Genomic DNA, 27414 nt, shown 5'->3' with positions numbered 1-27414 from the left:
AACAATATGAAGAATCTATCGGTGTCGCCTGCATATTTATAAGCCGACAAATAAGGAACATAATAGTAAATTTATCGAATATTGAAAGCTGTATTTTAAAAGAAAGAAACATTTCTCTTTCAAAATATGGAATATCAAATAACTTAATGCAACTGTTAGTTCTGAGGCACGGTGGTATAGATGGTAGATTTGGAAACAGGGGCGATTTTCAGTGGCGAGGGAAGGCATCTTATTTAGAAGTTTTCTTAGCACTATGTAGAAGTTGTAGAGGGCGTTAAGGTACAGACGCAATTTAGTACGTATGCGTACTTGTTCGTATTTTGTTGATGGGGATAACGCTCGTAAGCCATAATTCCAGCAAATACTGGCTATTATTTGACTCTATTCGAACGCGTATAAATCATTTTAATTGCCATCAATGCTAATAATAAATAAATTATACAAATTATTAAAAAACACGCATTTAATATTGAATACTTAAACAATTTTTGTGTTTCGAGTTCTCCACCCCGTCGTGGAACTTACATCATCTATATCTCGGAAATGTTCATAATAACGTTCCTGTGTGAGCATAAAAGTCAGGAAGTAGTTAACAAAATAATAATAATGGATTTAAATCTTCAACGCTAATTACAATCTGAAATTCTGCAGTTTTTATGTAATATAATACATATAACCCATTACTTTGTCAAGACTCAAGGAATTATGTAATGTTTCAAAAAGTAATTTTAGGAATTGACGAAAATTAATGGAGATTCAACCAGTAAGTAGTTGAATAGATAATCATCACTTTTGCTTTTCTATAATTGCAACAGATGTGATTAATTTGATAAAAATAAGTATAAAATAAGATGTGTTAAGTAGAATAAAGATTATTTTAAATAAAATAAATACATAAGATTTTTTATACACAGTATTAGTTGGATTAGTTTACATTATTTAAAAAATATTTCTTATTCACAAACTTAGTAAGTAATTCAATTATTTTCAGTTTCAATTTATTATATAATGTTTTTCATTTACTGTATTGCTAGAGCGATATGTGGAATGAAAATCACAAATTTTATATCAGCGTACCGAGTTTTCACCTGCACTTCAACGCCCTCTATACCTTCTACATCAGCGATGCTCAAGTACCTATGAGTGGAGATGGGACTATTAATACAGATATAAATAAATATCAATAATATCGAAATGTTATTGATGATTTGATACATTGATAATATCGATGAGATATCGTTGAGGTGAATAACCGCAGGAGGAACTGAAAGTATTATTAAGACAAGAACACAATAAAACAAACAAAATATAGCAGCAAAACGCTACAATAAAAATATAACAATTCACAATGTATTATTACAATCACTCTCCTTCTAGTCGCTCTGTTTGTAAAACTCTGATATTGACTCATTCGCTGTTTTTTGAAGACTAATTCTGCAGCTTTGACTTCATTTTAGAATTAGATAAACACGCAATTCAGTAAACTCAGATTTTCAATATACAACTGACAATGAGCAACAGGAACAATATTTTAGCAATGGATGTATGCAGATACATAAATAGCAGCGTATAGATTAATAGAGTAGTGAAAAATGTAAAATGTAAAATTGATTACAAAACAAAGCTGCATTAGTAAAGTATGAACTAATTCAAAAAATATGTATGTATATACATATACATTTCTCGAATACAAATATAAAAAACGTGTTTCGTTTTACTTCTGTTAACATTAATGTAATACTCTCTATTCGTTTGATCTTAACGATATTATCGATATATGGGTGAGTATCGTTAAGATATCGATAAAGTATCAATAATCCCTGCTCTACTTACGAGGCAAACGTAAGCAGGCGAAAATGCCCGAAATCGCTCGCAAGCAGTTCCAAGGCCAACTTCAGTAGCAGAGAGGGGAGTCGTCGAAACTACTCTATAGCCATTCCGCAAGGAGGGGGAAGCCTCTCGGGCTGAGTCACTCGCTCGCGACTTTGAGCATTGCTAAAACGCCTGGGTACACTTTTCTTGAGTATTACTGCTCTACATAGTACTACGAAAACTTCTAAGTAAGATGATTTCCCCGACCACAGATCTTTCCAGACCTGTCTGTCTTTCCAGACCTGACCCAGGCAGGTCTAGAAGAACCTGTGTATATGTAGGAGGACTGCTAGGAAATTCTTCATCAGCGGAGAAAATTAGACTATATCACCGATGTGTGACGTTTTAGGGAGCAGATAGGATCACAGCCGACTCTAGTACATGCTGTACGAAAAACAGCAACTGCGGGAGTCCGATTTTGCACTTGATAGAAAGAGTACGCAGCATTGTGTGTCTCTATCTATCCAGTGCAAAATCGAACTCTCGCAGTGTTGCTGTTTATCGTTCAACATGGCTAGTACTAGAGTCGGCTGTGACAGGGTATAAGTTAGAGTCAGTGGTGGGGAACTGGGACTGAGGATCAATATTGCGACATGCTGGGACAAAATGTCTTCTAGTAACGTTATAGAGTAGAAGAGTAGTGGGTCTATTGCACGGTATTTGACTCTTCTACTTTTTGATGTTTCACTGGAAGATCTTTTATCCTGGCACATCGTAATACTGCTGGGGATTGTTAAGACGCTTCCCCCCAATTCCAATTGCTTACCTATGAGTCCAACTTGTTCCCTCTCTAGTCTCTACCTCACAGATCGGGGACGTAGTCTAATTCTCTACGCCGATGAAGAATTTCCTGGTAACTCTTGATATACGACCGTGTCCTGGGGCAGTTGAAATATTTGAAACTCGACCTGAATGAAAGTCACATATTCTAATACTTCACTCAGTTCGAATATTCAAGTTGTATGAAAGATCGGTTCGTTTTCCCATATATTCAGATAGGTTTAAACGATGCATATCGTGAACTACTTTCTACGCCTTTTTATAATGCGTAAAAATCCGCGAAAGCAATCGTATTGCGTTTGTCACCGTGACTAATTCAGAATTCTGTTGTGTGTTGTGGGACACGTGGGAGCTCTAATCCGAAGGGCAGGGCTCTTTCTACTGACCATCCCAATCCCCATACTAATTGCAATGTAAGTATTCATTTATCCGTTTATAATTCAGTGTTATTTCCGTTTCCACTTATAAGGGTATTTCTGTTTACAGAGGAAAGAAAATACAACAAATATCCTTTCTTTACCTTTTTAACTTAACCGGCCGATACCATAGCTAAGAGATCTATAAGTTTTATTACTTATCCGTCGCTGTCGTGCTTCGCACCTGGTTTGTCTTACAGATCTGAACATTTTTGCTATTGCATTCTTTTAACATAGTTTGTGTGAACATTTTTTTACGAATAATATGCTCCTTTTGTTGATACCATTCAACTACAATTAAATAATAGTATTCTAAATCGCTTAAGAGGATACATATCTTTAGGGCCCCAAGGAAAAGAATATTTTCAAGAATTTATTACAAGAAAACCACTGAATGAATTGATTTAATTTTGCTTGTTGGAAAAGGGTTTCATACAGATTATTTAAGAAATTTATCTGGACTATATGTCAGCAAACATGGCCAAGAAATTAAATTACGCATATGCGTTCGGAATGTACTATCGATATGATAAGTCTGTCAATTTTCGATACTTTTTTATGAAATTTGATGTACATATAGCTAGTAGGGTTATCTTTGGTACATAGGGCTGTTTTTATGATCCTATAATGTCTCAGGTTTTTGTGAACAAAAAGAGAAAATCTGAGAAATCTGAGAAAATTTTTACATAAGATGTCACTTTCTCATTTAAAATTCCGCAATTTTGGTAATTTTTCCAAATCTAGAAATTTAAGCAATCTAAGAAAATACCGTTTTTGTCAGATCGAACGACTGTAAGCCTAAATTTTGCCAACAGTGAAGTTTGCACTGTACGCATGTGCAGAAATGAATTTCTTGGCCATTTTTACTGATATATAATTTAAAAAATGTTTTTCAATAATCTATAATGAAACCTCTTTCCAATAAAAAAAGATTAAATCAATTCACTAAGTGGTTTTTCATTGTAGTAAATTCTTGAAACTGTTCTTTTTTTCGCAAACCTAGAAGTATATATGTGGCCCCTTAAATGCGTTTAGTATTCTTCTAATTTTCACTTTATATGTATGTTCACTTAGTTCATTTGATTTTGACTACATAAATATAAATGTGAAACGTAAGGGATTACATCGCTTTGGCCGCCTGAAAAGGAAAACCAATTTTGCAATTTTTCATGGAAAACGTACACGTTGTCATGATGCTAAGGTTTCTATGTTAGTTGACAAGGTTTCTCCTGTGCGTTTTATTTGAAATTGGCAGCTCAAATATGGCATTAAACTAGGTATTTGTCTTTGTCTTATAGGAATTTTAGGAAATGTTACGATTTCGTCGACAGGGTGTTTGAAGGAGACAAAAGAGAAATATTGAATATTTTCTGTATTTTTTTTTATAAATATATATATATATATATATATATATATATATATATATATATATATATATATATTTTAGAGAAGATTCTAAAAAAATACATTCTGCCTATATTTTTCCTCAACCACCACATATTTTTTTCGACGATTGTTATGATTTTAAAAAAAGTATTCGATTGATTGATCTAAAATTCTTACTATACTGTATGTATATTGAAAAAATATCGCTTTATTGCTTAAGGAATGAGAAAAGCGATACGTTATACTTATATTAGTTTATTACAAAAAATTCGAGTCATTATTCAGAGTAAAATCGACCATTTAGTTTTGACAAAACATTTTTTTTCCCAATATTTTTGTTTTTTATTATTCTTCATCACACGATAACTACACATATTGTATAAAATAAAAGCCATCTTACTTTACTGTTTTACATGAACTAGGGGAACAATGTTACGTCAACTAGTGAAATTGGGACATAGCTGTTACGAAAAAATATGGGCGAAAAGTTTAATAAAAGCTTGTCTAAAAAAATCTATAATTACTTGAACATATAATGAAAATATGCAGAAAGACTAGAAATCATTTAGCATATCATTTCACCAGTAAACAATTAAAAAGAACATCGATTGTTTAGTATGAGAAAAAGAAATTCTCTCCTTCATGAAGATTCCCCATCCTACTATTGCTAAGTATTTTTCTGTAATATTTAAATTAATCGCTTTTTGGCGTAAATTGGTTAATTCTTTTTGTAAGGAATAGTGGACTGTATCGAATACATTAACTACGTTAATGTTCATAAGTTAACCTTTTTAAGTTCTCTAGATACTTACAATAATAAAAAAACTACATCGTAATCACATCATCAATGATCTTAGGGATCAGATGTACATTTCATAATATAAAGTCGTGTGTCATTTTCACCGTCAAGTCCAAAGATAATGTTCATTGATTCTCTGTTATGGGCGCCTGTGCTTATAGTGTATTTCTAAAAATAAAATTTGCAGATAAAGTTTTAACTTGACTATTGAGCTGCAAGACATAACAAAAATTCATATATCGATTATTTTTGGAAGTTTTCACATGAACTTAAATGGACAGCATTCTAAAAACATTATACTTTAAGAAGAAATATAGCTACAGAAATAGATTTTTGAAACTCGATGTACAGGTTTATCCCCTTAATCGATCATTTACTATAAACAGGTGTATAGAGGCAATCCTGGATATTTGTATAGGTGTGCATTTTTAATTTCGTAGTCAGAATCAAATAAGCTGGGCATACATATATTGTGTCTGTAATATAAACATATAGATGTTCGATAACATAATTTTATAAATCATTTTGCATAATTCCTTCTAAGGTAATGTATGTAAAAGTTTTACGAAAGTCGTTTGTATATCATACAAAAAATATGAGAAACATACTTTCAGGTGTAAATTTACAAATCGGATTAATTTAGTAAAAACTCTATTAAACATTTTACTTAAAATACTTACTGCCTTTGAAATTGAAGATGGAAAGTCTTCTTTATTTAATTCTATTTTTAATAAATAGAAGATATAAAATGTTAATATACATAGATGGGGAAATCATACTATTAGTATTTTTAAATAAAAATATATGAAGTCATTTGAGTCACAACAAAAGTAAAACGTGCTGTCTACACTGACAGCTGTTACTATAGATACAATTCTTTTTTAGTAAATTTATTCTTATTTAGCGTCTCGAGTATCGCGAGTGATTGTGATCAGTAAAGTTAAGACAGGATCGCGTGGTCAGACTACATTACACAAGAATAACTACAAAATGTCACAAGTTATTGAGTTGTGAGTATGATGGATTTGACATCTGTGGCACATTAAGTGTTACTTTTCAATGACTTCAAATTTATGTATACAGTTTCAGACAAGAATCTTCAGATCTTGTTCAATAGCTGTGGTTTTACACTTGCGTTCTATTTATGTCTCTACTAATGTCAACATCGTTTAAAAGAATATAGTATTTTTGCAGTAAATACTTATAAAGATTTCTCACTTTTTAAAGCAGAACTCTTTGATTACGAATTTCTCAGGTAAAAATTATTTTGTGCTAAGTACTTGTAACCAATTTTTACATTTCCTGATCTGTAAATTCACCCCTGAAAAATTGTCTCCATTAATTTGTTTAAACCTTGTACTTATATAAAAAAGACTCTTAAGTAATATCAGAGTATGAGTTCACTTTCTGATAGTCTGAAAATTTACAACATCCAAGGCAAATTATTTGGGGCTGGAGTGCTCTCCTTAGTTCCAAGTATTGAGGGAAGGGTCTATAGCGGACTAGACATCATCGCGAATGTAAATGACTAGGAAGAACTGTAGTAGTGTGCATGTCAGACCCTCTCTATAAGTTAGGGCTTTGTACTTTGTATTTAAAGTTTCACATATGGCCTTCACTAATTCCAATGAAATTCAGCAGAATGGTAGAACTGTGTATAACTTACAATAAGTGTATAAAGTAATTGTAGCTGCAGATATCGAGTAAATTTCGAGAAAGTGTAAAGTTTGAGAAAACTGTATAGTCCAATATATTCGAATAAGGGACTGCTTATTTCAATAGAGGCTGTGGCGCAGTGGCAAGCATAGGAGTCATTTAATTTTTTATACCACATTCGTGTCCCATCGTGGAATCTTTTTGTTCTTAGAACAATTACTTCAAATATTATGGAAATGTCAATTATTTGATGTAAATACGAATTTAATCATATCTTCAATTCATATAATCAGTTTTCCAATTTTCTAATAAAACTTTTTACTTGTCGATAAAAGTATTTGTCATATGATTAACAATAGGAGTTATTATCCTGTTCTACTTGTCGAGTATATTTTAGGAGAATAAAGTTGATATCTACAACTATAATAATAGTTAGTCTTATTTTTGGTGTTACCATTCTGTCGAATTTTATTAAAATCATTCGAGGTTACATGTGAGACTTCCCCTGTAAAAGAGTTAAGATAGACACATTAATATCATGTCATGTTTTACATATTCTGTAAGAAATTCTTCCATTTTTCAGCTCACCACTTTCACACGTAACAATACAACAAATTTGAAACAATCACATGAAATTGCATAATAACATGTAACATGATATTAATGCGTTTTTATCTTTAGTTTTTATATTCCGATAGCTAAAATTGTCCTGAGGTATGAAAGTGCGTTTTAAACTGAATACATCTGGTTTACAGTGTTCAACGTTTATCAAATAGTACTGCAGCAACGTATTTTAGGAAAATATAAGCAACTAAAAATATGATAAAAATAAATCTCATACTATCGAATGAATTGAAAATATTACAGTAATAAATTCATATCTCCTTATTGGTACATATAACTTCATGTACAGTAACGCATGCTTCAATTCCAATAGAGTCATTTCATTTAAATTCCAATGATTGTTTGGCGAAAACAGTGAATAGACATAGCATGGGTAGGTGAGAATGACCTCTTGTCCAATTTTTTTAAAGAAGATCCCTGAGGCACAGTGCGTACTTTGAGCAACCTTATCAGATTCTGTAGCAGCTTGGAACTCTTCTGTAACCTGTTCTAGGTTTGAGTTGTATAAAGTCAAGTTGGCTACTATTTCTATAACATGAATTCTTTTAAATCGGCAACACTCTTGTTAACTGCCACTGAAAGAACCTGAGATGACTCTAGGAAAAAGAAAAGATGCATACGCCAGACAAAGATAAGAAATAAGTGAGGATCAGTGAGAACTCATGACTAGTCAAATCGTAATTAATTGGTTATGTCCTAAGGAATATAGAAAGTGCGTGTTCTATTCGAGAAATACCACTCAAGAGTCAGAGAAACAACACCACAGCTTTAGAGCCCCAGCCATCAGAGATGTTCTGTAAAAAATCAGACAATAATGTTTCGACCAATGACAACTGTGTCTGTGCACTTCAAAGGCATGTCGCACACATTACAATAAAATGTTTACTTATAAAAATTTCAATAAATCTTATGTTATTTCAATATTTATTTCAATTTTAAATCTTATGTTATTAAAAGTGGTATCAATGAATTGGCGACGTTTTCACGATGAAAGTAAATCCAAACAAGATACATATATCAAACTGTAGTTTTAATTCGATTCAAAAATACCCTCTTAGTGCTTGTTCTTAATCATTTCTAATAACACAACATTCTGAAATTTTTGCAAATTACTGAGGTAAAGTACATAGCAGTAATAAACCAATAAAATAATTTCTAGGAGCAAACGTTTGCTTACGTCCAAACATTGATTATTGCTTGCAAAATTAATTCAACGTACCTTTGTCATGTTTGGACTCAAGTTTACTAGAAAAATCTTATCGATTCATTGGTACTGTTTTTATAAAGATAAAATGAGAATAATAAGAAGATAAATTTTTGCAAGTGGAATACTTGCGCCTTTCTTGATTGATTTTGTTAGTACTTTTTCCTTGTCAAGTGGTTCGAATATTGTTAGAATGTTCGACGCTGTTCTAGTTATCAACGATAGAATATTAATCGATACCTGTTACATGAGACTTACAATGCAGATCCTCGACTCTGTTGGAATTTAAGCGTGCGCATCTTTGTCATAATCTACATAATATTAAATTGTTGAACTTGTAATCACAAGTAATTAAAATATTTAGGAGAGAAGCAAATCAGTATTAAAATTATAATCATATTTATACCGCTGACTTACTGTTATTTGTGACTATGTATTTTGTATATCTATATACTTATAAATAGGTATATATAAAATCAGCACATTATACAGGGTGTTCATTTGAAAACTTTAAATCAAAATATCTCGAAAACAACACATTTTTGGGAAAAATGTTAAATACAACAGTTACTCGATTTCAAGGGAGAAATACAACTATTCTAATTATTTCTTTTTCGATGAACGCTGTGAAAGTTGTTTGAAGGGTAACTTTGTTTTTTTAAATGAAAACCTATATTTTTGTTTACAGATTTTTTTTCTATGCGAAAAAAGAAGCAACTTTTGTATGAAACATTCTTTAATGAGATTTTATCTTAAAAAGGTATTTAATAATCTAATGATTTTTTCAATTATGATATTTCGAAAATAAACAATGGAAAATTAAACCATAAATATAAACGAAACTTCTTTATAATTTGTTACAACCAAATGATGATAAATGAATAACAAATTATAAAGAAATTTCGTTTATATTTATAGTTCAATTTTCCATCGTTTATTTTTGAAATACCATAACTGAAAAAAGTCGTTAGTTTATTAAATACATTTCAAAGATAAAATCTGATTAAAAAATGTTTCATACAACATTGCTTCTTTTTTTATATAGAATAAAAATCTGTAAATAAAAATATAGGTTTCCATTGAAAAAAACCAATGTTACCCTTCAATTAACCTTCAAAGCGTTCACCAAAAGAGGAATAATTAGAATAATTGTATTTCCCCCTTAAATGTATTGTTTTTGAGATATTTAATGTTTTCAAATGAACACCCTGTATACAGTAACATAAAGGTGTCCGTTATGTTTTCAAATAATAACAATTATGAAGATGAAACGCGACCTGTTTTATTTCTCATACGGACCCAATAAGAGGTGAACATATTCATCCAAAACGTACGGCCGGTTAAGTGCTAACTTTTAATCTTTTAACCGCGTAATGCACGTGGAATGTCAATTTCTTGTATGCGATTCCTTTTACCCTCCTTTTGGTTTCTGGACTCTTTTCTTGATGTCGCGCAATAAACGATGTTTTTAGCGCGGACACGCGCACACATCCCACACACATGCGCCGCATCGTTTTCTTAGTTTTACATATGATATGTGATTTGTTTGGGGAATACCTAAAAACTGCAAAATGCAAATTCCATAACAACTTTATAATCGCTTGGATTTACACTGAATAACAGATTGTACATGTTATTGATAATACGCATACTGTATTTATGGGTTTTTGCAAACTTTGTAGCATTTACAGAATGTATTAGCGTTACAGCTTATTCAATTATATTCTTTTCACATAATATTGAACTAGTTTCTATGAACTAGTTAATACGAGGTACTCTATATAAGTGCTTTTGTTACTTTGGTAAACAACGTTTGTGTACCATAATTCGTGCATGAATCTTTTATTGGTCTTGATGCATGCCTTTCTATACATTTTTTTTATTTTTCCCTCTTCTCTTGATTCTCTTTAGTTAATATCTATAAGTAGTCGTGTTGGATTTGGTTATTTCGTATTACTAAGTAATGTAACACCATTATTCCCTTATACTTTTATGTGTATTATAGCCCTTATAGATGTGACTTCAATCTCGGTGTTTTTTGTTGCAGTATCGACAAGCTGTTAAATCTCCTCCTCCATTTGCACTTCAACAGAAACAGAGATCTTTCCTTACTTTTGGATTTGGGGCTGGACCAGCCAGGAGAGAATCCCATGTGAACGTTAACGTGACGCCCACGAGTCATGATCTTGCGTCTGATACACCCGAAATACGGAAATATAAGAAACGCTTCAATAGTGAAATACTTTGTGCTGCGCTTTGGGGTACGTATGTAAGAATATAACTGACAGAAACTGTATGTCTAAACTAACAAAGAAGATCTCAAGGTGTAATGCTGATTTCTTTATGAGCTTTCGCTTAATGGTAGACCTTGAGAAACTGAAGCAATGATGTTTAGCTCTGCGAATAGCGGATCAATAGTTTGTGAGATATTCAATATTAAAATTACCAGCTTTGTTTAACTTGTGCAGTGTGACCATATTTATTAGAAGTGATCGTGGCGTTGTCGGTGAGGCGTCGGTTTGCAAATTTTTCTTTTATTGCGGGTGGGAATCTCGCTAACCTTAGAACAACATCCTTCTATTTTTCGGCGTAAGTAACACTGTGCGGACGACCCCCCACCCCCTGATATCTTAATATTTAAAATAATATTTATTATTTTCGAAGAATTCTTTTCTCATCTTCTTTGGGCATCTTAAAAAAATATAACTGCACGGTCTGATTTCTGTTTACAGAAAAAGAAATAAAATTTTTAAGTTGTTTCAAAGTGCATGCTAGGTTAAATACGTATATGATCTATACAGAGTGTAAACAATATCCATACGTAACAATATTTTAAAGCACAGACATTGTTAAGGTAAATACATTCAAATAGGATGATGACCTAGATGTTTCAACTGTTTGACAAAGGGGTGTATGTTTCGAAAGATTCTTAAGAACTTCATAAACAGCGCATTTGTAACTGTTGTAAACAAATCAGATTCCCACAGGATTGGAGTTCGTGCCGTAGCAGTAGAATAGGGTTGCTCTGAAATTGTTGGCAATGAGGAGGAATTTGTATCAGAATAGCAGAGAAGAAACTGGGATCAAGGTTGCAAGGAAATTCTTCAGTAGGATAGAGAATTATACTACACGATCTGTGATGTAGTACAGAGTCTAAGTAGGGATTAGGGTATAAGTTGAAGTTGTAGGGAGATTGGGGATTGTCAAGCATCTACGTCCCCTGAAGTTCCCCTCTACTGACTCCAACTTGTTCTCTCTCTATTCCCTACTACGTCGCAAACCGGTGACGTAGTCTAATTCTTTACGCCGATGAAAAATTTCTTGCCAACCTTGACTGGGACTGCTAGGGACCAGGAATGGCATGAAACCTGCTACTCGGTGACGTCATGAGATACAAAGGGAACTTTTCCAATGGGGTGGGAATTTTTAGTAATTATTGTTGGTGAGGTTGGTAAGGCAAGCCTCACCTCATTCAAAAAGATCCCTTTCTGCCTCGTGATGTCACCTGCCAGCAAGTTTGATACCATTTTTACTAGGGACAGTTACATAGTGTTGCTAGATGATGCGTCCTCACCAGTCTCAATGGTCCCCGCACTAATGGTAGGGGACAATAAAGAATTCGTTGATTATTTTTGGCGATTTTGGATGTGTGGGGCGTGAGGCTGTTCACTTTCTCCTCATGCCCAAAAATTTCAAAGCAACCCTGCAGTAGAATATTACCTCGATTCGAGTCCACAGCTTGGAGAAAAAGGCGAAACAGTATTGTGAGTTGGATGGTACTCAGTCTGTTTTTTTTCTTTATCGCGATAGGTGTGGCAGACTAAAGAGAAGTGGAAGGTCCGCGACAGGTATAGGGTATAGTACTTTACTAACAAGAAGAGCCGTGGCAGGAATGCAACTCTATTGGTCTAGTGCAATCCTGCTGCTGAGTGACGTCGCGAGGTACAAAGGGAACTTTTCGAATGGGGTGGAGATTCTTAGCAATCGGAATTTAGTGGGTTAATTACTATCTCATTTGAATAATTTCCTTTTTGTCCCGTGACATCGTTGGACAGCAGATGTTACACCATCTTTGGTTCTGAGGTTCTTCTTGCTAGCGCAGCATAGCACAAATCATTTTCTCCATCTCCTGTTACAAACACGCTGCTGATGCTGTGTCGAGCGAAATTTTGAATTTGCAGCTGACAGCATCGCGTCAAATTGTCACCAAAGTAGTGGGGATAGTGACAGAATTGTATCAAGAGCTAAAAAGTGGCCTCGTATTGAGGTAACACTGTAATATCGATAATTAAATAAGTGTTATGACAAACTGTTGCCGTGACTTTAATAGGATTGCTACTGGTATATGAAGCAAGCGTGAGGTCTGGACATAGTGTAAAGTTTATGGCCTAGGCCTCAAGTTTGCTTGGTATATCTATACAGTAAGGGATTCCAAGTCTTTTTGTAACTGAATCATTTTAAACGATTGACTGCTGGAGTGTCTCATAGACTACGCTTTATCAGTGTGCGTTCTTTGCTCTCTTTCATATGAACATCTCCAATTTTTAAAGTTTAATAAAAATTAAATCGTAAAAATGTATTAGTATCACAATATGTGTTCAATATGTAAAATTACAGATTTCTCTGACTGTTAATTTGACGTCTAGATATGTTAAAAAATAGAGACAGATTGAATGTTATGCCATGGCGCATGTTGTATTCGATTTATACCTTTAATATACATTAATTTATACCTTTAATTATACACCCTTACCAATCTTTAAAATATTTGTATGTTTTGTTTACACCCTGAGCAAATACATATGTGGTACTAATTATGAGGAGCTTTCTTAAACACTATTTGATTATAAGAAATATTTAATACAAAGGCATTTATAAAATGTCTATGGACGATATATGAATGCACAACAATTCTATGCATCATATCAGAAGAGAATCATTGACCTCTGGATCATGTCGTAAAACAATTTTACATAGTTATAATTTTATTTATCTGCAGTATATGTCCCAGGTAGTAAATGTGAAGTTAAAGCTACAGTTAAATATAGTATTTTCAAAAGAACTATGTACAGATTTATTGTAAATAGTAAATCACCATGTACTGAAAGAAAAACGAAAATGTTTCGAAAAAATTGCGTACAAGGGATTTGAACTAGGAATAAAAGAAAAAAAAATTTAATCGCAACCCGACGCCTACAAACCTTACGGCCACTACTTTTAGCAAATGTAATCACACATTGCAAACTAAGCAGTACATACCTATAATTTTCGTATTAAATGTCTTATAACTGGTAACTATTTTCTCCTAAAATTGAGTGTCATTAGCTTCAGGTTTTCGTTTTGCTATTCTGCAAAAATTCATAAAAAATTCTGCAATACCTAAACCTTGGAACCCTTTCTTATAAGACTCGCATAATTGTACTACTCGTAAGTTCGACCTAACTAATTGTTTTTGAAACATGCACCTGTTGTATATTTACGACTATATATAGGGCGTGTTGATCTCTCGAGAGCTAGGCAAGCAAGTGTCGAATACTTGGAGAACAAAGTAGCAGTAAAAGTTCAAGAATTAACTAACCATTACTAACCGCAAATTTTTATACAAATATCATGAATCAATTTCTATTGTTCTCTTGATTAAAATTCTATGAAATACTACCTAAATGGAATTATTTTTAACACAAATTTGCGAGAAATCGTTTTGTTCATAGAATTTTGTCATAAATAATCCAAATCGTATCATATTTGGTAGTCTTTTATTGGGACAACAGAAGGAATTGATTAATGGCACTTGCTTCAAAATTTAACAATAAACGTGGAACTTTGACATTTTCGATTCCTAAGATGTAAAGCTATCCGTTTTATGGAGTTTTTTTTCTCGCACATTAAAAACTTTGAACAGATTCTAAAGTGTACATGTACAGGTTCGCGTAATTGCACCCGTTCGAATCCATAGTTGTAGCAATTATGCGAGACTTGCTGTATTTATTTTTTCATCTACACCTTTTGTATATATTAATTTGTATATTTATTGACTTTTTAATAGGAGTTAATCTTTTAATTGGTACGGAGAATGGCCTTATGCTATTAGATAGAAGTGGTCAAGGTAAAGTTTATCAGCTAATAAGCAGAAGAAGATTTCAACAGATGGAAGTTCTGGAAGGTCAAAACATTTTGGTTACAATTAGTGGAAAAAAGAATCGCGTACGCGTATACTATCTTTCTTGGCTTAAAAGTAAGATTCTACGGACTGATGGGCATAGTGATGTAAGTATTATAGTTTTCATATAATACATTATGTAGCAGAACATATTTCATTTATTTTGATTTTCACTTTGTAGCAAGTGGAACGACGCAATGGTTGGATTAACGTTGGTGATCTTCAAGGCGCAGTACATTTTAAGATCGTTAAGTACGAGAGAATAAAGTTTCTTGTTATCGCGCTGAAAGATTCCATAGAAATTTACGCCTGGGCGCCAAAACCGTACCATAAATTTATGGCATTTAAATCTTTCGGTGAACTCGCCCACCGGCCACTCCTTGTAGATCTAACTATAGAAGAAGGCACAAGGCTGAAAGTTATTTATGGTAGCGCTGATGGTTTTCACGCTGTCGATTTGGATTCCGCTACGGTTTACGATATTTATCTACCAAAACACGTAAGGAAGATAAAATACAAAATTATTTGATAATGTTACATAATTATATAACATATTTGATTTTTAATTGCAGACTCAGGGCCCTATTTGTCCACACTGCATTGTTGCATTGCCCAATAGTAATGGCATGCAGTTATTGTTGTGTTATGATAACGAAGGTGTATATGTAAACACATACGGTAGAGTTTCTAAGACAATGGTTCTTCAGTGGGGTGAAATGCCCACAAGTGTTGCTTACATTGGTACAGGACAAATTATGGGCTGGGGTAACAAAGCGATTGAGATTAGGAGCGTAGAAAGTGGACACCTTGATGGTGTGTTTATGCACAAGAAAGCTCAACGGCTCAAGTTCCTTTGTGAGCGTAATGATAAGGTAAGTGGAAGTTCATACAGTGTAAAGCTAGAAAGAAGTCCTACTGACGGTATACAGATATGATTGATCGTAATATAACCTCTTATCTCTGATCTACATACTTTTTCTTGTATCAAGTAAATAACCGTGTTCTTTTATTTTGATAGCTTAGTACCTATGTGTATTAATAGGAGTTCGAATCTCAAGTTCGAAGCGATTCGAAGTTTTTCAAGATTATGAAGAATCGATTCACTTCGAATATGATTCGAAGCTTAAAATTCTTGAAAGTCTTGAAAGACTTTTCGAATTTTTTAAACTTTCTTTAATAATTTATATTAATTGCACTGCTTAGGTAAAAGTACATACTAGAAATGCTTTTGAAATATTGAATTATGATCCAGCTCTCAAGATTTATCGAGATTTTCCTCTTTTCTCCTTTTCTTCTTTACATGCCTCATAGTTTTCCCACAGGATCATATGTCATATATAGTTTCCCTTCAGAAAATCACAGTCTATAGTTTTCCTTCAAAAAATCACAGATTATAGTTCTTTTCTAGAATCACATGCACTATAAGTTTCGTCTAGAGCATCACAGTCCATAGTTTTCTCCTAGAATTTCGGTCTCACCATTTTCTCCCAAAATCGTTCCTTTACATATTTCTCTCCTAGAATCTTTCCTTTGTTTAGCTCTCGAAGCATATTGAATGTTTTAAAACATTTAAAACTATCAAGACTTGTAAGCATCAAAGCCTCCAAAACTTTCAAAACTCAACACATATGCAACTTTAAGATTTAAGACTTATTAAGACTTTCACGACTTCTAACCTTTGAGATATGTTCGAAGTGATTCCAATTTTTATCACTAATTTGTAGGTGGAGCGATACAAACAGAGCCACGCGATACACCCCTTTTGTCCTTGTACTGTTTCACGAGAGACTTCTTTCCAGTTCCATAGAACGAATAGTTTCCATAGAACGAATGAATAGAATTTGTATATCCTCCGTGCATTTGCTATGTACCCTTTTTATGTTATAGGTATTTTTCTCGTCAGCAAAAGGCGGAAGTTCGTGCCAGATTTACTTCATGACATTAAATAAACCTGGCATGGCTAACTGGTGATCTCCAATGAGGCCAAGTCTGGCCCTACAGTTATCTTCGCGAATAACACAAAATCTACCACGTGTATCAGAATATTCATCTTTGGTGTTCATGATAACTCAGTTTTCACTGCCAGGATTTGAAAATGCTATGGAAAATAGAAAATATTCGCATTGCAGTCAACATCGTCATCAGTATAATCTTCAGTTTTATTATAGCCGTCGTCATCGTCATCATCATCAATATAATCAACATCATCATCACCGTCATCATCATCCTCATCATCATCATCACCATCATCATCACCACCATCATCGCCATCATCATCATCATCGTCGTCATCATCGTCACCATCATCCTCACCACCATCACCATCATCACAACCACTACTACTATGACCAGCATGTTTCTGAACAAAATCATTATAATCAGCATCAATATTTTTGCTCTAGTAATTGTATCGTAATTCAAAAACATGAAACCTACGGCGAGAAATCCCGACAGTATCTGCAACAGATGTTGCAAAGTACACGAGGGACATTAGTATTTGTAAATTTTCTTGTAAAAAAATTTCTGTGCTTAATTAACTGTTTACCCCGTGTAATACAGTTTGTGAAAGCACATAAAGATTTTTTCAAAATATGGTTCCTTCCTCACACTGCATCTCATTTCATAGAGGAAACAATGTAGACACGAAACGTGCACAAAATTCTACTGTCCTTTTGTAATAAGATTTCGTATGAATTTCATCATTATTTCAATTTCTACTGTTATACATTTCTTTTTATCCTTGGAAGACCCATTCATACCGAAAGAAACGTTATATAATGAAGTTTCGAAAATAAAGAAAAATGGGTCATAAATCGAATACTTAATTCGAATCAACAAACAATATCATCAATAAGTACACATACACGATGAGTTATTAGTAATCTATAATAGAATCATTGTACCGTACTGTTACTATGGATGCAACAAAAAAATCGTGCAATATCGGTGCTTTGATCTGTATAAACAAGAAGACCTTCCGAAATAAGTTTTTACTGAGTGGTTGAACTTTTTTATGATAATAAAAGTAACGTAAAAATATCTTGGTAACTCTAAGTGCAGATATGCCAGCAAAATGCGGTGTGAATGAATGTGCAATTTTCATTGACAAAAGAGATTATAAAAAAACGCGCGCGCGCAAGCGGGAAGAGAACTGATAAAAGTTATAGTAGTGGAATATATACAGTTTGCGTTTTAAAATTCATTTCAAGTGTAAATGTGTTATTTTATAAACATATTTGACACGTTTTTAACTTATTTAAAAACAATTAGCTATAATATGGTTTAAAATCGATTATAAATGAGGAAGGAAGCAAGCATTAAAATGGTAGCGATCGTCTAGTATGATACGATTGAAATTAAAAGTACGAAGTTTATTGGTAATAATTGCTAAATTGATTTACTTCTTAGTTAAAAGACTTATGGATTTATTCCTGCAATATAAGATGATGATACGGTAACCAATTGCATAACATTAGACACATCGAATTTTTAAAACCGTTAGATTCGTAATAACATTGTTTAAGATTGCATGTGACTGAATGTGAAAAAAACTATTTTTTTTTCCTTCATAAGAAGTATTCACGTAGTTATAGGTATGGTATATCATTTATGCTCAATAATTGACGTTAAAAAGATACAGCATTTTCAGCCTTTACAAGGAATTTACAAAGTAACGATATACGCAACAAAAGGATAGTCTTCCTCTGTTTACTTTCCTTTAGTTGTTTAATAAATATATGTATTGGGAAATGTTATTTGTTTATAAATATAAAATATCATGCATAAAAAGCTTCAGGAATTACACTATAATAGGTAATTTTATCAGTTGAATTATAATTGCTAAAAGAGATATAACGTAGTCCTAATTATACCATTCAGAGATGAAAGCAAGTGATGTAGCAGAGTTCAGAGGTCTTTCTATCGTGATATTATAGGATACGACAAAATAAAATGATAACTCAATAATAAAATATAAATCGTATTCAGTATTTGGGGCATTTCATGGTTTATTCTGTATGTCACAATTTAGCAAAGAATGACTATATTAAAGAAAATGAAATGTATTTCTTATTTGGCAAAAATGACAAACCTCTTATTTTGTATTATCATAGGTTTTATGACTACGCTATATCCTTTTAGCTGGTATAGATTATCTTATGACTGACATAATTAGGATATGGTTTGTAACTAGGATATAACGTAGAAATGCAAAATGTATTAACTTTGCATTATTAGCAGTTTAATGATATGTATTATTACACACCATCATATACATCTTCGCGTGTTTTTATATTAAGAGAAGAAATGCAATTTTAACAATTATCTGCTGCAATTAATTTTGAATTACATTGAAATAAAGATCGTTGCATTTTTAAGAATGTATACTTTTTGTAATCGTATTCATAAATATGAACTGTATATTTTGTATGATATACATTAAGTGAATATAATTCATATTAGCAGTATGTAATGCTTCTTTATGATTATAGGGTTTAGATACGATATATTTCCGATTTTATTTTGCATATACAACTTTATAATTGTAGGTTACATATTTTTACATTATTTGTAATTTTACATTTATTTGTATATGATTGTAAATGGAACGTAAGGAGTCTGCAGTAAGAATATATATTAATATGAATAGTTTTCCATCTTTTTACTAAGCATGTTATGCTGTATATTCATTTATCTATTTGTACGGTAAGTACTGAATGTGGTACGTAATAAATGTGATAAATGAATGATACAACATACTTATTTCGAAGAATGCGTTACAAAGCTTTTTATGCGTGTATAATCAAAACGAGATGCCAATTATTTGCAATGTCGTAAAACGACTACGACAAATGTAACAAATAGGTACAACGAGGAGGACATCTGATTGATGCAAAAAAAGACTGTTACTTGAAAAAGGTAAACAATTTCGGTTTCAGTGGATTAAAAAAGGCATGAAACAAGAAATATGTTTCAAATGCGCGCGCGCGCGTGTGTGAATAAAAGGAAGGGAGAATTTTTAACGAATGCTATATGTATGGACGATTATTTACGAATGACAGGAACTTTAATGTTATAACAATAATACTAATTGTGAACGGATTCGCGAATTGATTTTATGTAAGAATTTCTCATATTTTTGTTTCGTTCGGATTTCCTTGCTTCTACGTTCCCTTCATTGTTTTACTTTATTTGGTTATTTTGCACATCGTTTCCCAAAGATGGTAGTGATGATTTCTTAATATTATAGTAATTATTATTGCTGTAGTTTATGATTGCATTATTGTTACAATTATTATATCTATCTGTATATCATTCTGACCATCATCATGCGGTGTATTATGATTACAATGATTAAGATTACTAGAATCATTATTATTAGTAAAGTCAAATATACCGACAATTTGTAATTGATAATAATTATTTTTGTTATGTGACCCATTACGATTAATAATATATATACATTAATATTTCAGTTTTAAAAGTAGGTAGTTATTTTGAACACAAAAGAACTATTCGAGTTTTCATAACGCTCGCATAGGAAAGGAAACAAACAAGAAAAGTCGGTAAAGTATATGATTATTGTGAAGATAAAGTCTTCCCACTTTCAGTTCGTTTTTTAATCAAAATCCTAGGTCTTTAAAGCAGATTAAACAAGTTTAATAAGATGTGATGTAAGAACCTGCTGTCAATATCAATACAGATCTTGGATAGTCATCGAGATACCTTGTCGAAAACTTAAGTTTTTTCTGCACGTTAATAAAATTGTTGCATCTTGAAAAGCTTATTTTAGAGGGTGAGCTTTAAAGAATTAAGTACAATTCAGTGACATTCTTTTCTATCTAATTCCAGAAAGAGACAAGTTCCTTTAACTTCAAAATGAGTATACTATAAAACTACTATAAAACAATTCTAGAGAAGAGAAATCCCGGTCTTTTTTACGTTCTAATTTGCAGTAAGTACACGTCTCTGACGGGGGGAGTGTCATTGTGACTGGAGCATCAGAATACCGTAATATAAATAGTTAAATAAAATACATTTCAAGTGTATTTTTTGGAAAATACACTTATATAAGTAAAAATACGTGTATTTTTTGGAAAACGAAACTGCTAATGCAATTCTATTATTCTTAATTTTCGTCTCATTTTAAGCTGTAACCTATGTACCCTTCAAGTACCCAAAACTGTAGGTACGAAATCAAACAATTTTATTCTGTTTTCATCTTTTTACAGAAGGGTAGAATTCTCACCTTTCTGCTTTGTAAGTGCTAGTGTAACAGAGCAAAGTAAGCTTGACATCTTGATGGAACAGAGTTGTGAGGCACCGACAACAGTGCTTGTGATAATAAGTACGTTAAAACAATCATATCATCATGTTACCTATTATTTTCAACGTTATGTTTTGAGAAGGTTGTACGGTGGGTCGGTGACACTTACACGTCACCTCTTCCTTACACGTGGGAGAAAGTAGTGGATGTTCCTGTTGTATTATACTAATTTAATCAAAATTTAATTATTAGTATTGCGAAGTGATCGCCCGCTACGAGTCGTGTTCGCAACCGACGATCATGCAAAGTCGTGACGCACGCTCCTCATGATGTGAATTTCTTTGGGGTGCTAGACATCTTGCGATACCAACATAGAAAGCGTGTTTCTAAAATTTCCACGGCCCGGGCTAGCTGAGTTCTTTCAGGCGAGAAAGTTAGGAACGGATGATAATTACGAGTGCTCTCACGGCCAGATCACCAGTGAACACTTAATAATTGGGTAAAAGATGATATGTTTCCGAGCAACGTTTATAAGGTTTTCGGCTATGATTACACTCGGCAGTTCCGTAACTGCGAAGCCGTGAGGACGATAATCGTACGTTACTCGCTGAATTCGTATTTACAAACGTACGAGATACGAGGTTGGTTCGTCAACTAATGATACTTGCGTGACAATGATTTTTCAAACGATATTCCCAATTCTAACCCCTCGAGAAGCCGCGGATGTGATTTTTGACTTCGTCCGCACGCTACTGATAATCTGGAGTCGCTCTACTTCCTGTCTCTAAGGCGTAGCGACTACTAGGAGTCAAGCGATTACAGTCTACGATTTCGATCTTCGTTTGACGGAATCTCAGGGGAATATTGGGGACGCAATTCGGAAGTCTCGAATAGGAGGAAGAACGAGGCTTACGCGCTCGTCAGAATCTTGTCACGTGGTCCTTCCTACGACTTCTCTGATTGATTCTTGCGTGTCACGTTATTTGTGGCCAATCCATACCGGTGAATTATCGATCGGGATTGATGGTTGCCGCGAGCTACCCTTTGGATCTCACAGGCACGGCTCATGGTTGCGATCACGTGAGTAGCACCTCGGTTTCCCTCGCCGCCATCTGACGTCGATACGGCGTCGATGAGTACCGTGATTCCGTCGTGAGGATTGAGGATAAGTCCCGAAATGTGGAGCAAGGGACGCTACTCATGTGACGTCGGCTGTTCATTATGGCTCGGTGCATCCTTGATGATCATGGTGCAGCCTTTTCATCGAAGTCCTTCCGCATTTTCATCCACCAAGCAACGACAACCAGTTTGGATACAGCTTATCCTCACTTACTTGCCACGGTGAACGTCGCAGATCTTGATAATTCTCTTCGTGATCCACGCCCTTCACGTGCTCATCCACGAACTTCAATGAACTGTCCAAGTCGGACAGGTTCACTATTTCGGAGTCCATTTGCACGGTCATTTCTGTTGTGGTCGTGTCCATGGATTTCGTCTCCGTGACTGCTTCTTTTGACAGCTGCTGGGAGATTTGGGTTCCGTCATCCTGCTGCCTAAGCTATTTATGAACCTTCGCCCCCTCAGTGGTATACTCAGTTTTCTTCAGTGTCGTCCACCACTCATGTAGCTCCGTGAAAAAGCCTGGATAATTCCCCATAATGTGATCCATGAGGCCCCTGTACCTCAGTAACATTGAGCACATTGCGAACACGTGGCAGCTCACAACAGTCTCCTCTTAGCTTTCTTTCCATCTCTCGATTACTAATTTTCTTATGGAAGCAGAGAAATTTTAAATGGCTTTAGGTCTTGTACATAGATCTTACCTAGCGGTTTTCCTTCTAGTCATTTTACCTCGTAAATCATACGCGTTATTTGATCTTTTATTGTCACGGGACTCTGGTACTTCGACGCTAACTGCATTACTATACACTACCGACGATAGAATTTGTTGGCGCTGAAGCACCAAGTCACCCTTTTTAAAAACTCGATCTTCCCGGTGAGCGTTGTAGTGCCGTGTTTATTCGTCTGCTGCACTTTCTAGATTTTTCCAAAGCTAAAGCCTTTGGGTCTCCATACCCTTCGTACGTTTCCGTAATTCTATCTTGGCCTCAACCTGCTTTTTTAAGCAGTGCATCAGCCTTGGGTGATGCCCAAAGTTCAGAAAAGCTGGTGTGGGACTTATCGATGTGTGGTGCGCTGTATTGTATACGAACCGAAATTGTACTATCTGTCTGTCCCTCTCGCGATGATTCAGTCCCAGGTATTCTACAATAATCATTGTTTTCGATACTTTATTGATACGCTCGACTGAATTCGCTCTCGGATGATACAAGGACGTGGTGGCATGTTGAATCTTATATACAATCGTTAGGTTTTTCAGGACGCTGTTCACGAATTCTGTGCTGTTATCCATCACCAGAATTTTCAAGGCTCTCCATTTTGAAAATACTAATTCTTGTAAAGATTCCGACATTTGCTTCCCTGTGGGTTTTTGCAGGGAACAGCAGCCCTTCTTTATCTCGTGATATCACTCGGCAGAAGCAACAGTAGGTTCTCTGACATCTCTGACTAGATTTTTACAGCGGAATCTGAAAGTACGTCTGACTTGAGTCGATGGTCGAATTATAATGAGACCTACGAGTCTGTAAAAACGATAATTGCACGTTTTTATTGAATTTGTATTTACAAGTGCACGAGACAACAAGGTTGCTTTGCCACTACTAACGATACTCGCGTGATAATGATCTTTCAGACGATATTCCTGATTCTAACCTCGTGAGAGGCTGTGGATGTGACTTTCTACTTCGTCTGCAAGGTAATTGATAATTTCGTGTAAAGATAACTTCGAGTAGTTCTACTTTCTACCATTAAGGCGTAGCGACCACCAGGAGTGAAGCGATTGCAGCCTACGATTGTGATCTTCGTTTAATGGAATCACATGGGAATATTGAGGAAGTGTTTACTACACGTGTTGTCTCTTCGGTCTCTCGAACAGGTAGAAGAACGAGGCTTATGTGCTCGTCAGGATCTCGTTATACGGCGTTTTCTACGACTCCTCTGATTAGTTCTCGTGTATCACATTATTTGCAGTCAATCCATGCCTTGACACATCGAACGAGATCGAAGGTTGGCGCGAACTACCCTCCAGCCCCCACAGGCCCAGCTCATGGCTGCTGTTCAGTGACGTAGCGCCTCGAAGACCGCGGTTTCCCTCGCAGCAAACGTTGGAAATTGCCGTTTCGTTGTCTTGAAAATATTTTCGCAATGATATGTTTCTAAGTTCCTAAACGATTTTATTTTGATATCGTAAAGAATCGTGCAAAATCACCTGATATTCATCTTCACTATAGATAAATTGGGAAACACTTATATATTTTTAAAGAATATTTCTGCATATATTTTTTAAAGGTATCGTAGAGGTATATTGTAAGAAGTATTTGAAACATACAAATTTTATACAGGGAAATTTTATAGTATATTAATTTTATTATAAGACAATAGAGTTTTTATCTGAACAAATAATGAATAGTAGAAATTATATTTGTGTTATTTATACATGTTAGAATTGTTAAAGGAAATCTAACGTCGATCCGAATTAGGAAGAAAGGTGGGTTTACCCCTAAGAAACGTATAAGAGCAATTCCTTTTGCTTGTTCTAAAAAGGACAGATGTTTATTAAGTCAAAAATTTTCCATGAGCGGTGAAAGGGGTTGTCCTTTCCTGACGTCTGAAACAGAAAGTTGGCGGAACCGCACTGTTTACAGCACGAATAAATCGCACTGCTGTCGTATCACCCAACTCCAGGCCACGAACAGTCGTGCCTCTTAGGAGAGGAAGCAATACCTCGCTGCCAAGCGCAAGGTAGAGCAGTGGACTGTATTACCAACGATTCTTCTCAGCAAAGAAACCCTCGGCTGGCGAGCATGCAGAAACGAAGTGGACGTCTCTTTGCACTGGATGCACTCTGTGTTGAATTGCCTCGAACGAAACGCAGCGAGAGCTGTGGTTCGCGAGCGGTGAGAACTGCGGTTACTAGCGGAGCTAGTCACGGTGGCTGATAGCGGTGACCTATCTCACAGATGCTCTACAACTGTGCGTCCATCTCACACGTGTGCATCTATTCATCACACGGGGGTTGTTACTAGACGAGGTGGTAGAGCTCGTACAATGGAGGAGTCTAATACTAGCACACGTTAACATTGTCTGCCGAGTGCACCGCTAACCAGTGGTTAACCAAGGAGTGGTCTCTGGTGCTCTAAAGTCGAATAGCAGTCTGAGGGAATCAAGGTGTGGTCACCGATTCCCAAAGTGCATTAGTTCGCGAAAAAAACCGTCACTCAATTGCGAGCTGATTCGACTGTTGTACGAAAGAACGTGTACTCCAAACAAGTCAAATGACCATGATGGTCGCGAGAGACAGGGATGCCAGCGACAGAACAACGCTCCTATTTTTGTCAAAGAGAGATTCGGTGTCTGATCTGCTTTGACGAGCTGTTACTGGTCGCTTCAGTTTGCTAACTGCCGAACGACAGTCAAGCGTGTGTCCGTGTAGATGCGGATCACTAATTAGCTGCTTTTGTTCCAGCACTTTCTTTCTCTCTGGTACTCTGATGTCACAACGCGACCTCAGGCGTTCTTTTCGAACAGCTGATACTGGTCGTATTTACCCGGTTGAAATTTAATCGTGATACCACAAAAACCAAAACAGTCGTTTTTACCGTATCTATTCTTAGCACATCTTGTCGAAATTAAACTTTCAATAGGTCATGTACAGCTATAGACAATAGACATCGCGGACGAGGGATTGACCTCGGAATGACCCCACATTTAAACATACCGCTCCCTTTGCACTGTCCGTGCAACAAAGAAAATCGGTAGTTAAACGACTGAAAGACCTCGAATCGCGGGTCTCGAAAGATAAAACTTTCATAAAGCGGGTAGCGAGAAAGAGAAAGAGAGCTGGAATATTCAATCAAAACCAAAAATTCACATGTATATTCACATACACAACATCAGAGTTGTGTAATCTGTCTATTTTAAAATTACTGCGGCGTGAAGAGGGAAATTACACGTTGCACGTAATCAGTGCACTTTTCTCTTTTTATCTACAAACTACAAAGTATGCGAGTCCCGTGACCAGCTTCACTGCTGTGAACCGCCATTTATATCAATTTGTGGGCGATATTACTAAATAACTTGTAAGTATATAATATGTTAATTGTGTATATGTATACCAGGAAGGAATTTCATAACCTCTCTAAGGGTGAACAAAACAGAATATGAGGACAGTGAGAAGGAAGAAAATAAGGGAGAAGCAGATCCAGTAGTACTGATTCACACAAATTATTGTAATATGTTATATATACATAATAATATAAAACACAAAATAAAATACTAAATGTTTTATTGATTAATTTGATTAATATTTCATTGATTAATTGTTTCATTTAAAACCTATTTCTTTTATTTTTAATTTGTAAATATAACCTAGCTTTTATACGGCATTCAGCTGTAAACAGATATCTTACATATATTTTGGAGATTTCTTTTTTGTTATCTTAAAGAAGGAAATAACCTACATTTTGAACGATATTCAGCTGTAAATAGATATCTTACGTCTATCTTGATGATTTCTTTTTTGTTGTTTTGAAGAATTCTTCGCGATACTCTAAAGAATCTACATAAGACATCGGAACTGCCTGCTGAAGCCAGAATGGAAGGATAGAGATATATGGAGAGTATAGCTCCATCTCTTTTATGTCTGCCTGAGCGTCATGCGCATGCGTTACGGAAGGATAGAGATACATTGTAGGAAGTATATGATTCCAACTCCTTTATGTTCTCTGGAGTGTAATGTGCATGCGCTGGAGAGCTGAGGAAGAGACATAGACAGATATATACCAGTACTCTAATGTTGACTTCATTGGCCGCAACGCACTTTATGTTACTAATTGTTAAGACACATATTTTGAATACTTTTATATTTTCTTAATTTATGGAACTACAAGGCCTGTGTAGGGCGAGAAAACATCTGGCGACCATTATTACCGTAGGTCCTTCGGTGCCTTGCAGATTTTTAGTTGACCGTGCAACCCCCTCTTTACTACTTTCCATCTCTACCAAATGTAAGGACTTGGAAGTTTTTTTTGTTAGAGAAAGGTCGAAGAAGGCGCAGATCAGCTTAGAGAGTCAACCCTACAACACTCTTTCTATAAACGAATTGTACATTTATCCGAGAACTAGTTTATATAA

General features: G+C 34.7%; 1 protein-coding gene across 19 annotated transcripts in view; it reads left to right on the top strand.

Annotated features, from left to right (window-relative positions):
* Msn (serine/threonine-protein kinase msn) overlaps positions 1-19997 on the top strand; it is a 79729-nt gene extending 59732 nt beyond the window's left edge. For 17 of the 19 annotated variants that reach the window (XM_076391582.1, XM_076391596.1, XM_076391583.1 and 14 more), the window contains 5 exons: positions 10785-10998; positions 14784-15004; positions 15079-15396; positions 15470-15769; positions 16785-19997. In XM_076391582.1, the coding sequence (XP_076247697.1) occupies positions 10785-10998; positions 14784-15004; positions 15079-15396; positions 15470-15769; positions 16785-16868 (1137 nt within the window). In that variant the 3' untranslated portion in view covers positions 16869-19997. The remainder of the gene's footprint in view (positions 1-10784; positions 10999-14783; positions 15005-15078; positions 15397-15469; positions 15770-16784) is intronic. The other 2 variants (XM_076391599.1, XM_076391589.1) reach the window with 1 other exon arrangement.
* Positions 19998-27414: the final 7417 nt, after the last annotated feature.

The sequence above is a fragment of the Calliopsis andreniformis genome, unplaced genomic scaffold, assembly GCF_051401765.1.
Source record: "Calliopsis andreniformis isolate RMS-2024a unplaced genomic scaffold, iyCalAndr_principal scaffold0022, whole genome shotgun sequence".
Lineage (NCBI taxonomy): Eukaryota > Metazoa > Arthropoda > Insecta > Hymenoptera > Andrenidae > Calliopsis > Calliopsis andreniformis.
This window is presented reverse-complemented; position numbering and strand designations above follow the sequence as displayed.